This window comes from Geotrypetes seraphini, chromosome 11 (assembly GCF_902459505.1).
Source record: "Geotrypetes seraphini chromosome 11, aGeoSer1.1, whole genome shotgun sequence".
Classification (NCBI taxonomy): domain Eukaryota; kingdom Metazoa; phylum Chordata; class Amphibia; order Gymnophiona; family Dermophiidae; genus Geotrypetes; species Geotrypetes seraphini.
Window position 1 is genome coordinate 59,112,454 of NC_047094.1, and position 13,251 is coordinate 59,125,704.

General features: G+C 44.1%; 1 protein-coding gene across 4 annotated transcripts in view; it reads right to left on the bottom strand.

The window, feature by feature from the left end:
• ADCY9 (adenylate cyclase 9) overlaps positions 1-12,773 on the bottom strand; it is a 256,639-nt gene extending 243,866 nt beyond the window's left edge. The window contains exon 1 of one of the 4 annotated variants that reach the window (XM_033964016.1): positions 10,847-12,770. In XM_033964016.1, the coding sequence (XP_033819907.1) occupies positions 10,847-12,515 (1,669 nt within the window). In that variant the 5' untranslated portion in view covers positions 12,516-12,770. Of the gene's footprint in view, positions 1-10,846 lie in introns of all 4 variants that reach the window. The other 3 variants (XM_033964017.1, XM_033964018.1, XM_033964019.1) reach the window with 3 other exon arrangements.
• Between the last annotated feature and the right edge of the window lie 478 nt (positions 12,774-13,251).

Genomic DNA, 13,251 nt, shown 5'->3' on the forward strand with positions numbered 1-13,251 from the left:
TAATCGGTATCTATATCTCCATTTGCTGGTAGATGTGTGCTATCCCACTAGTCTCTGGATTCATCTGCTACTCTTGCTAAGGAATATGCTATTTCTTTGTTTTAAGAGGATATTTGTATTTTTAGTGCCACCATCCAAAGATTCCTATTTGTGAAATTTGGATCTCTATACTTTAAAAACATGTTAAGCTTGTTTACATTTGGAAATATAAATAGATTAGAAGAACTGTGTTGTCTGAAGCAGTGAACTGAATTTACTGAGACCTGGCAGTTTTCTAGTGACCAGGACCAGAAAAGCAAAACATTCACAAATGCAATAAGTATTGAAAAAAGCAAGTTCTGTTAAAGAACTATATGACTGTGTTGGGGGGGGGGGGTTATGTGAATGAGTGAGCTGTGGGTTGGATTATGAGTGAGTAAATTTAAATACTTATGAGTAACAGTGGGCAGGAGTGATGCAGTAAGTATAGAGCGAGTTGCCAAGAGTACGAGGACAAGGCCATTCACCACCCCGTGAAGCGGTGAATGGCCTTGTCCCCGCAGTGAAGTTGATGGAGAGAAGTGGCAGGAGGGTTGAGTGAATGTTGAGTTATGATTGACAAGGGAAGATGAACCAACTCTGCATGGAAGTAGTGAATGAGGCGGCATTCTGAGACTGTTAAGAGTTAGAATTAGATCCTTTACCTTAGCTTTTCTCAAAGGCTCGAAGGGAGACTTCTACAAGGTGCAAGGCACCAAATTGAGATTCCAATCTGGACAAACAGGTCTGAGAGGGGGACCAAAGGCGGCTCACCCTTTCCAGAACTGGACAACATCCGGATGAGCCACCAAGGACATCCTCTGCTCTCAACCCCTAAAGTAGGCCAAAAGCTGCCACCTGAACCTTCAGCGAACCCATACCAGGCCCTTATCCAGACCTACCTGGAGGAAAGACAGAATTTGAGGAACAGAAGTCAAAAGTAGAGACACTGCTTCCTCCAAACATCAGGCCTCAAAAGTGAACAGTGGCCAACTTGGAGCAACATAGAAATGACCGAATCAGAGTAGCCCTTGCACCTCAACTTTGATATCTCAAGGGCCAAGCATAAGAACAAAGTGGGAAGGATCCTCCATCAGTACTGGGCCCTTGGCGAAGCAACCTCCGCCTGAGGGGCTGACCATCCAGCAGCCGAATCAGGTCCATGTACCAGGGCCTTCAGGACCAATCCAGAGGCATCAAAATGACTGGACTGAAATAAGAAACAATTCTCCTGAGGACCCGACCCACTATCGGCCATGGAGAAAACACGTACAGAAAAGAGTCCGACAGCCAGGGCAAAAGAACTGCATCCAGACCCATATTGCCAGGCTCCTTCCGGTGAATAAGAAGGTGACCTTGGCATTGCATCCAGTAGCCATCAAGATGAATCCTGGAAGACCCCCAACAATGATCAATCAGCTGGAATGCTTCCTCCAACAGCTCCCAGTCCGCCAGATCCAGAGCATTGTGACTAAGAAAATCTGCCTGCACATTCAACGACCTTGCACAGGTTGCCAATAAACAAAGTACTAGATGCTTCTCTGCCCACATCATTAGGAGGGCTGCTTTGGTCGTCAGCTGCTGGCTGTAAGTCCCGCCCTGCTTGTTGACATATGCCACCACTGTGGCACTGTTCAAAAATACCCACACCAGAGAAGACCTGAGGAACTGAGCAATCTCCTGCAGGGCCAATCAAATCGCCCTAAGCTCCAAGAGATTGATAGAAAATAGGATATATACTGGCGTCATGGACTTTTGTGTTTGTTTTGGGGAAGGGGGGGATACGAGGGGATGGGGGTTGACCCAGTAGGGCAATTCTTATATTTAATTCAGATCTAGTTCTTATTCATTTTCCTTACTGTGGTGGTAAATGTAACCACATTGCTAGATTTCCTCGTTCTGCTCTGTATTATTTATAGTTATGCTATTTTCCATGATTTGGGGACCAACACCAGATAGATTTGGGATATGATGTCAGTTTGGTGTTATCTGAGAGGGAAGTTTTTGCCTTAAGTACAGATGTTTCTTAGTGACTTATCTGTAATTTAGCCCAACGGGAAGAAATACAAAATGGATGTAATTACACTGCCTCTTCTTTTCACCAGGGTTCCCACTAATGTATTTATGTTTCAATAGAATGTACTTCTCATCTACCTTTTCACTAGATTTTGACACTTTCTTTTATATGCCGAACTCTTTGACATACTGTACCTAGTATATCCAGTTATATCCAGGAAAGCATAGTTTATCCCACCCCCTCAATTCCCAACCTCTCTTCAAAGCCTTTAACATAATACTGTAGATCAGATTAAACCCAGATATTTAGTGCTGGGTCTAAATTGGGAACCAGCAGTAAAGATCTACATCATGAGCGGCCATTGGCGGTTATTAGCATGCTGGTCAATATTCAGACTGGTGCTTGAATAACTAAGCAGAAGAAGTTAGGACAGCCTTTCTGCTGTCCTAATTTTATCAAAGCACTTACCTGGTTATCAGACTGCAAATCACCACTAACCAGGCAGGCCCTTGCTCCAACCCTGGACCACTCCAGAACTAATCAAATAGTGCTACAGCTGATATTTAGCAGCAGAGCTGGCCTAGGTGATTTAACCAAGCAGGAACATCTGCCCAGTTAAATCATTTTGACTCCCAGAATTTTAAATTTTCAGCATAGAATATTTTAGAGAAAATAATCACCACCTCCACCCCCCGATGTAATATTTTTTTCTACTTGGCTCACTTTTTCACATCATAACTTTAAGCCTCACTCACTGCCATAGGGCAACGTCATATTGAGTAAGATACTACAAAGGTCTTCATTCACTACCACCAGGGGTTTTGCTTTGGTCTTCATCCTGCTTCCTCTGTAATCCCGTCAGAGGCTCACTACAAAAATACAAGTACTGCAAACAGTAAAACTGTGCTACTGTTGTGAGTGTATATTAGTTCAGGGGAGGAGAAGAAGAAAACAAAAAAAAAATTATGTTGTACTAAAGATGCTTCCATAGCAAGATGGAAGTATTAACACTTTTTCTAGCTCATGAATAACTCAAGAGCCCTTTTCCAAATACCATAGTTTGGAAGAGGTTAACAAATCAGTGCAATAGATACATCTAGTGCTTCTAAACATTTTCTCCAATTGACACATTCCATGATCTGAAGAGAGGCTTTAGAAAACTCACTTGGCAGAAGAGGCTGCATTACAGCTTACCACTTAAAGTGTGAGATAAGCTACTGGAACATGTCCCAGGCAAGCAACAAAGCATTACTATCAACAACAGTTCAAAACAAGCCCTGGGCAAAAGACTGAAAGAAAGTAATGAAGAAGCCCTAAAAAATAAATATTTTCCTTAGCTGCTTTACTTAAATGCAGTTCATTACCTCTGCTTACTTACGTTACAAGTTATTTAGCCTCATTATTGGAGAAGTTTACATAACCCTTTCTTTTTTCCAATTTGAAGAATCTTAACAGTTTGTTTGTTAAGCTACAGTGTACAAAGAAAAAAAAAATCTGTCAAACAACCTATCCCCAAAATTCAGACTACAAGCCTTGAACTGATTTACCTCTTTCCAATTTGTTCTCAGTGATACCACCCTTTGAACAGAGACAAGTGCCTACCCTGCCAAGTTCACTAAAATGGAAAGAGCAAGTGTCATGAACTGCTGTATACACTAGTCCAAAGTAAACCCAATTTCTGCATCCTTCAGTCATGTGGATTACAGGATGAAAATGTAAAGCTCTATGATGTTTATTGTGAATGGCAATTAATCAATAATGAAATGGAAAATGCTGTTTAAGCAAATCTGTGGGGTTTCTGTTGTGTGTAATACTTACCCCCCCCCCCAAAAAAAAAAAAAAACCCATGCTGTAAAGATAAATGTCACTGACTATAGTGGCGTACCAAGGGGGGCGGTCCACCCTGGGTGCAGCCCATAAGGGGGTGCTCCAACGACTCCTCTGAGGGCTGGTGCCAGCATCAAGAACTTCTTTCCCAGCAACATTCACAATTCACTGCTCTTGCCAGTGTCGAGCCTTTCTCTCTGCCAGGTCCTACCTTCATGGAAACAGGAAGTAGGCGGGACCCGGCAAAGAGGAAGGCCCGACACCGGCAAGAGCAGCGAATTGCAAACGTTGTACTGACAACTGGAAGTTGACAAAGAGAGGGAGGGTGAGAGAAATGCTGCACCCAATTGGGACGAGAGAGAGAAGTAGGGAGAAGAAAGATCAAAGGAGACGAAAGAGATGCCAGATCATGGGGAGGGAAAGGAGATGCCAGGCCATAGAGGAGAAGAGATGCCAGGGCATGGGGGAAGGGAAGAAGAAAGATATCAACCAGACCAAGGAGAAATGAGGGAGGGAGAGAAAGGAAAGAGAAGCGATACCAGAGCATAGAGGGGGGAGGGAGGGAAACTGAGATGCCAGACCATCAGGAAGGAAGGAAAGGAGATGCCAGAGCATGGAGGGAGAGGGAGAGAGATCTTAGGGCATGGGAGAAAGGAAGCAGATGCCAGACCATGGGGTGAATTGGGGTGGGAAGGAAAGGAGATGGGAAAGATGTCAAGAGCATGGGGGAGGAAGTGGAGAGAAAGAGAAAAATGGAAGGGACAGAGAAAGAGGGCAGACACTGGATGGAGAGTGAAGATGAGGAAAGCGAGATGACAAAAGGTAGAAAAGTGATTTTTTTTTTTTTGCTTTAGAATAAAGGAGTATTGTAGCTGTATTGATAAATATTTATGAATAGAAAATGGAAATAAAATTAGTCCATTAAAAATATTAACTTAATATATTTTTTACTAACTTTTGGACACCAAAATCCCCTTCATCAGGCAATGGCATACCCAGGTGCAGCTCCTAGGGGGATGCTCCTCCAATCCCTTTTTATACATGGAAGTATTCAAAAGTGATAGGCCCCAGGTGCCACATACCCTAGGTACACCACTGACTGGCTGTCACAATGCAGCACACACACTTATCTCCTTAACGAGTGTCATACAGAATAAAATAATTGAATAACCTTCATAACCATCCTTCAAACTGGGCTGTTATGCTCATGTTACCCTTCTCCTCCAGTCACTTTGTTGACCCACCCCCAAGTCTACTATCCTAGGGATCCCACTCCTGGTGACAGGTTCCCTTGGCTTAACCCTCTAAGGGATCCCACATGGGCATCCCATTTGCTCTTAAATTCTTGCACGCTGTTTGCCTCGATCACCTGCACCGGGAGCTCATTCCAAGGATCAACCACTCTCTCGGTGAAGAAATATTTCCTGGTGTCGCCATGAAATTTCCCGCCCCTGAGTTTGAGCGGATGCCCTCTTGTGGCTGAGGGTCCTTTGAGAAAGAGAATCTCTTCTTCCATCTCGATACGGCCGGTAATATACTTAAACATCTCGATCATGTCTTCTCTCTCCCTACGTTCCTCGAGCGAGTACAGGCATAGAGACAAATAAAACCACCACATCAGATAGTATATTACATACATAGTATAAGACTGAAATGAGCTTCATACACAATATGTGAAAAGTATAATAATAAGTAATACTTGACAAGATTGTTCAAGAGATGCAATCTACATAGTGCTATTAATACCAAAGAACAGTTTCAATATGTTGTATTACAATATGAAAATAATGGCTCCCAAGTATTATAATAGGAACTGAAAGTATTAGATTTTTCTGCATTAGCCCTTTCATATTTAGCTGTCAGACAAAATGTATTCCACCATGTGTTGGAAAAATCTTTCTGATACAGACTATATGAAGGTTTATTATTAGATACGTACATCTTCTGTATTAGTGATTGCAAATTTGGGACCTGCTCAATCTTTTTTTTGCTCATCAGCTAGTGTTATTGTCTGTGCGGCTCCAGAAAAAAAATTTTCTTCCAATGCGGCCCAGGGAAGCCAAAAGGTTGGACACCCCCTGCTAAAAAATGTATCGACATGAGAATTGTACCAGACTTGATACATTCACATTCAAAAGGCAAGCCCACTACAGAATGAACAGTGATTCAGATTTCAAGCAAATATCAAAAGCCAGAAGGAGATAGGGTTGTTCTGAATATTTAGGCCGGAATGCAGAAATAGTTCACAGTAATTTCAAAGCAAGCCTGCTGAAAAGGACTCTCCTAGAAGAACACTTCTCAGAGCACAAATAAGAAGCAATTTTGTTTCCTTTACAAATTAAAGGCTCCCTTTACAAAGCCCCTGTAGTGATTCTTCCACAGCAAATGCACCAAAGCCCATTCAATTCCTATGGGCTTTGGTGCATTTGCCATGGGAGAATCACTACCACAACTTTGTAGAAGGGGCCCTAAAAGAAAGTGTGGTGCAGTGGTTAGAGCTACAGCCTCAGCACCCTGAAGTTGTGGGTTCAAACCTCACACTGCTCCCTGTGACTCTGGGCCAGTTACTTAATCTTTCACTGCCCCATGTACATTAGATAGATTGTGAGCCCATCAGGACAGAGAGGGAAAATGCTTGAAGTACCTGTAGGTAAACTGCTTTGAATGTGGTTGTATAACTACAAAAAGGTGGTATACAAGTCTCTTTCCGAGCAAAACCCACATCATTTATCCATTATCAAAATTTGCTTAAACTGCTGGAAATACAGTAGCTTATAGGAGCCAAAAATCTACAAGATTCTCCTCATCACATGAGACAACTGTGGTCATCATTGTCCTGTCAAAGGTGATTACAATAAGAGCTGATATTACTTTTATTACTGACTAACACATAAAAGGCAGCCATTTCACTATTAGAACAAGGGAGTTCCCAGAACATAATACATCTTTTAGAACAAAAGACCAATATTCTCTCACTTGTTTTAAACATCTTCATAAGAGTTGCATGCAAAGATTACGTGCACATTACTCTAAGATGTCAGGACATCTCCAGCAGATATGCCTACAAGTAAAATGATTTCTAATCAACTATCCAACATTAGGCCCACAATAAAGAAGGCTTATTCAAACTTTAATTAACATGTCCCCAGAATAATCACTGATAAAATATTTCCCTTTCATTGTTTTTATATATACTGTACATTATTCATAAGAATTCAAAAGACTTCAAACTATTGATAGTAGAGATCAGCCAAAATAACTTCAGTCACTTTCATAGTATAGTATGAAGGAAATACCAAATACTAGCTACCGTACACCTCTATATACTGTACACCTCATATACATATTCATTGCCAAATAATGCTGGGATATAAGAGATAGCTAGTTAGTTCCATGGAATGCTCCTGGGGTGGATTCATGGCCTGGGAACTTGCCCTTCCGGCAGCAGCAGCCTTCACAACTCACTGCTCTGCTGGTGTTGGGCCTTCCACTCTGCCAAGTTCTGCCTTTGCAGAATCAGGAAGTAGTCGGGATCCGACAGAGAGGAAGGCCCGACAATGGCAAAGCAGCAAGTTGTGAAGGCTGCCGATGATGAGTCAGAGGTACCCATCGGGAGGGTAGAGAAATGCTGCACCCAACTGGAGGGAGGAAGAGAGAGAGGGGTAAAGAAGAAAGTCATCCAATTGGGGGGAGAGGGTGAAGGAAGGGAAGGGAGAGGAGAAAGTGATGCTAGACCATGGGGGAGGGAAAGGAAGGAGAGAAAATGCCAGAGCATGGAGGGAGAGGAGACATGGAAGGGAGGGAGTGGAGAGAGATGCTAGGGCATGGTAGAGGAGGGAAGGAGACAGAGATGTCAGACCATCAGGAAGGAAAGGAGGGAAAGGAAGGAGATGCCAGTGCATGAAGGGAGAAGGAGCGATAGAAGGGAAGAAGACTAGAGAGAAGCCAGGGCATGGGGGAAAGGGAAGGAGACAAAGATGTCAGATCATGGGGTGAGGCACATGATAGACAGTTCATGGAAGGGTCAAAGCAAGAGGAAAGATGCCATATTGAAGGGGAAGAGAGCAGACAGTGGATGGAAAGGAAGAGAAAGAAGGCAGATGCTGGATGAAAAGGAGAGTGAAAAGAAGATGAGGAAAGCAGAAGGCAGAAACAATTTTTTTTGTTGATTTAAAATAGTATTATAGCTGTATTGATAAACATTTATAAATAGAAAATGGAAATAAGGTAATCTTTTTATTAGACTAATTTTAATACATTTTTTTTACTAACTTTCAGAGACCAAAACCCCATTCCTCAGATCAGGACAGGATAGGTAACAGCAGTATACTGTACTGACTTGAAGGAGGAGGTTTTGGCCTCTGAAAGCTAATTGAAAAATGGATTAGTCCAATAAAATGGTATTTTCTTATTTTTCTTTTTTTTTTTTTTGCTTTATTTCTATAGTGTTTGTTAATTTGTAAAGTGGTGATTGGTATTTTTCAGTGTTCTCAAATTTGCATCTGCTGTCTTTGGGCTCCTTTTACAAAGCTGCAGTACAGGTTTCTACCGTGGCCCGACAAGGTAAATGCTCCAGTGCTCATAGGAATTCTATAAGTGTTGGAGCATTTACCTCACCATCCCGCAGTAGAAACCTCTACTACAGCTTTGTAAAATCCAGTGTTTATATTTTGCACAGTATTAGGGAACATATCACTGTTTCCGTGGTGTTGTATTGTATGCAAAGTCTGACTTCTTAGTGGTTCAGTTTAACTTCTGTCTACATATTTCTATTTTTAGTTTGTGATTACTTATTCTATACCAGGCAAGGGTATATCTGTGTGTATGAAAAAGATATGATTTTCTGTTAGCATAGACTGTGTAGGATTGATCTATATTATAGAATCAATCTGTATTAACCCGGCTTATTTAGTTTTACAATGGGTGTATTGATGTTCTTAAACACTAGATGCTGCCTTTTCGTAGGTACACCCTTGTGTGATTCGTAGATTATTACTAAAAATAATTTTTTTATATAGTGAAGGAAAAAAATGATCGGCCCCATGTGACAAATATACTAGATAAGCCACTGGGTCCATGTATAAAAAGGATAAAAGTGTCATCCCTCAAACTACCCACACTAATTTTGTAAATACTTTAAAACACAAAAAAAACAACACTTAGTAAATTTCCAAACATTCTCATCAACTCAGCTTGTCTGCTTTGTACAGTATGCAACTCCACTGTACACAAGATGGGTGAAATTATATCCAAACAGAAAAGAAAATGTACCCACTTTAAAAGGTTTACAAATTGTAAATTAGATTTAGCAAAGGATTGTCCTATATAAAAAGGGCTATGTACTGTATCTTTCAAACTAACCATAGTAATAAGTAAATCAGTTATTATCTAGCGTTAATTTCTCAGTTATAAACACTGCTTCCTTGGCAATAATCTGTTCATAGAAGCAAGCCATAGAGTATTGTTGGATAGACGATTGGCTAAGAAGCTTAACTAGGTGCTTTTGTGGAAAAGCAGCAGATTCAAATCAGAGCACACCACAGCTTATAGTGACAATGGAAGTCACATGTTAAAGTCTTGCTGATCATTACAATACAATTAACATGGAGTGTATTTCAACAACAATGGGGAACATACATTATGTCTGAAGCTGCAAGAGAATCAAAAGGTAAGAGTTTAAATAAACAAACTGCTAGCTCTTCCCTGAAGGCTTTAACAGCTTTACCAGTTAAAACCTGCCAGTAGCTTAAATGGTGAACTTTCCACCAAGGAATGTAAGAACTGCAGAAAGCAATACCCCAGAAATTACCCTCTCTCCTCTGCATCTATACCACATAAGGAAGTGTGTGTGGGGGTTCTTTTTCTCCTTTTAAATGCACATCTCCTGGCAAATAGTCATACTTTGGCCAGATGTACTAACTAAATGGTTTACTATTATTTGGAGTCCATGAACGCCTGAGGTTATCAGTTTCAACACATCAGCAAATGTCCTAACACAGCAGTCTCTCCAGACATTTCTTTTTTTAAATCTCTATTGATTTTCAAACTTTGACAGTGCAATACAAATAATTGATCATAAAATAATGCATAAAATGCACTATTAATTACACAAGTAATACATTAAACAATCATTTTCTCCCACCCTCCTCCCAATTATTAATACAATAAAACATATTATGTGACTACAATATTATAATTAAGTCATTTTAATCCTCAAAATACACTTCCCTCCCCCCACCCACCCTGGATGTGTAAGGATATCTAAGAAAAGGAGAAATACATGACCATTCCTGCGAGGTAACAAATGCAGTCACTTTATTAAATGAATTACTAAACCCCAAACATCCCACTTATGGCTTCATAAGTTAAGGGAATAGATGACTCAAGAATAAGATTTATTTGTCCCCAAACTGACCTCCAGAAATCAAGTATCAATGGACAAAAATATAACAGATGATCCAGAGTCCCTATATTAATATGGCAATGCCAGCATCTATTAGACTTAGTTTTTGTAATCGAACTGGGGTTCAAAAAATCCTATGTAATAAAAATAGCCATGTATGTCTCATAGATGCTGACGCTGTACATTTCAACCTCCAAGTCCAAATTCGTGGCCATGGAGCTACAGAAATATACTTTTTTATCTCGATGCTCCAAATGTCTCTATGACTATTTTTTGGCTTCTTATTTAAAAATTCTGAAATTAATTTGTACCACTGGGGGGGGCCTGATGTCTTATTAAATTAAATTAAAGCAGGCTATTCAGAGTGGGTTCAATGAATGGAAAAACTTAAACACTTATTATAGCTTGCAGATCCTCTGCAGACATTTTTTACAAGCTCAGAGCCTACGGGACCATCACATAAAGCACTCAATTCTCTTTTAAATTGATTGGAACCCTATTTAAAAAATGGATTTCGCATAGGAGAGAGGTAGGGGTTAACACACAATACAGAACCACTAATTGCGAAAAACTCACCCTACCTTTTAACTGGTCTGCAACCACCACTGGTCCAACGCGCTCCACCACTTGACTATCCTCCATCTCGTAACGGTCATCCAAATATCTGGCCGTGGCCTCCGAAATGTGCACCTTGCCCGCCACCCCCAGCTGCTCCATGAGGTTAGCCAGGTTGACATCATTGGACCACACGTCGAACTTGAACCTCCTCATGCCCAGGATGCCGCAGAGCACGGTGCCCGTGTGCACCCCGACACGCATGTTCACCATCTCCTTCTTCTCCTGGCAGAACTGCTCGATGGCCGCGATCATGCCTAGGCCCATCTCGATGCAGCAGTGAGCGTGGTCCTGCCGGGGCTCCGGGCAGCCGGCCACACAGTAATAGCAGTCGCCCAAAGTGCTGATCTTCTCGCACTTGGTGTCCTCGCAGAGGCGGTCAAAGCGGCCGAAAAGGTCATTGAGGAGACCCACGAGCGCGTGGGCGGACTTGTTGGCACTCATTTTGGTGAAGCCCACGATGTCGGCGAACAGGATGCTCACCTGCTCGATCCGCTGCATCTTGAAAGGCCGAAAGATGATGGGGGTCTTCTGGATGGACGCTTTCTTCTTCCTGCTCTTGGGGCTGGAGGTGGAGTGGCGTTTCACCGAGTTCTCGCTCTCGTCGTCCCCCGGCTTCATCAGGTCGTCGGCGATGATCCGCGGCATGACCGAATGGATCATCCTCTCCTTCAGAGCCTTCTCCACCTCCAGGTCCTTGCCGTGCATAATCGACTGCCCCACTTTCAGGAACGTGCTCCTGGAGCGCACCTCGGACATGATGAACAAGTGGATGCCGATGGCGTGCACGCAGGTGTGGAGCAGAGCTTTGCTCAGCAGCTGCCAATGGATGGCTCCGCTCCCCAGAGGGGGGAAGCAGTCCGGGTCGTGGAACTGGTAGCCCAGGGTTTCGAAGAGCACCGAATAGGTGATGCCCAGGAAGAGGCTCAGATACAAGGGCAAGTGCATGACGCCGTAGAGCAGCAAGAGCACCTCCACGCAGAGAGAGAAGCTGCCCACCGGAGACAGGCAAGTGGAATTGGCCGAGGAAGTCCGATTGAGCAGCTCCCGGCCGGAGACGGGGCTCCAAACCTGCAGCTGAGAGGAAAGAGTCAGGGCGAAGACCATGAGGGTGACGAGCAGCGAGAGCCAGGCGCAGTGCCGGGCGTACAGGCGGCTGAAGGTGAAAGCGAAGCAGCCCGAGCAAGCGAGCAGGAAGCCCGAGATGGGAACCAAGTAGCCCAGCCAGCGGGAGCGCATCTGGACGCCCAAGTAGATGCTCCAGAGCAGGCACGAGACGGCCATGTAGAAGAGAGCGTAGCGGAACCGGCGCTGGGTCTGCGGCAGGCAGCGCTCGGCGCAAGCCTCTTCCAGGTTGCTGGAGTCGAAGCGCGGGTCCCACCACTTCGAGCTGGCCCGTTCGAAGAGCTGCGGCAGCCGCCGGTGCCGGCGCCCCCCTCCGCCGCCGCCCCCGGCCCTCCGCGCCGCCGACTCGGCGGAGCTGCCGCTCGACGAGATGCTGTACTTGCAGCGCTTGGCTGAGCCCTGGCCGCTCGCTTTGCTCGCCTGGATCTTCACCGTCACGGTGCCGCCGTCGCCACTCGCGTCGCAGCTCACTTCGGTACGCTGGGGGTGACTGGCTAGAGAGGAAGCCATGTTCCTGGTGGGAGGGTTTTCTGTGTCTCGAAGGATGCTCAGCCCCTCAACGGGGGCCCGGGCTGTGAGACGGCGGCGGCTCCGTGCGCGCGGACCAATGCGCGGGCATCACCCGGCGGCTTCGGGCTCCCGAGCGCGCCAGCCTCGGCCACCGGAACCAGAAGGCGCGAGGGCCGGAAGGGCTCGGTGCGCAGAATCGGGGCGGCACAGGGGGGGCTCGCCTGCACAACCACAGGGGAGGGAGCGAAGACGCCCACCCGGCTCGCGCGTCAAACGGGGTGGCCATTTTGGGGCTGGCAGTGAGCAGCGCGTGCACCCCCCGCCGAGAGCTCATAAGGCTCATGTCAAATAGTCTCTTACACTGTCCCAGTGACGATATTTATTAGCCCACCCCGAGACTTGCCGTGAATAACGGGAATCGCACGTTTTAGAGCAGGGAACACCAGTAGGAAAGTGGCCCAGCTCTGTAGCCTGAGGATAATATACACTTATTGATTTATTTTTTTAAAAAATTTGTATATACATAATACAATATAAGACAAGAAAGGCACTGAAGTTTTAAATTTTGGGAACTACAATGAAGTTCATGGGTGCATAGTTCACTAATAGATGGTGTAGTAATATGAAACTAGAAATAAGATGATTAATCCATCACTTTAACTAGCTAAGATTGAACAAAACAATAAACAGGACACTTGTCCTATAATAGCATATGTGGAATGAGATTCCATAACAC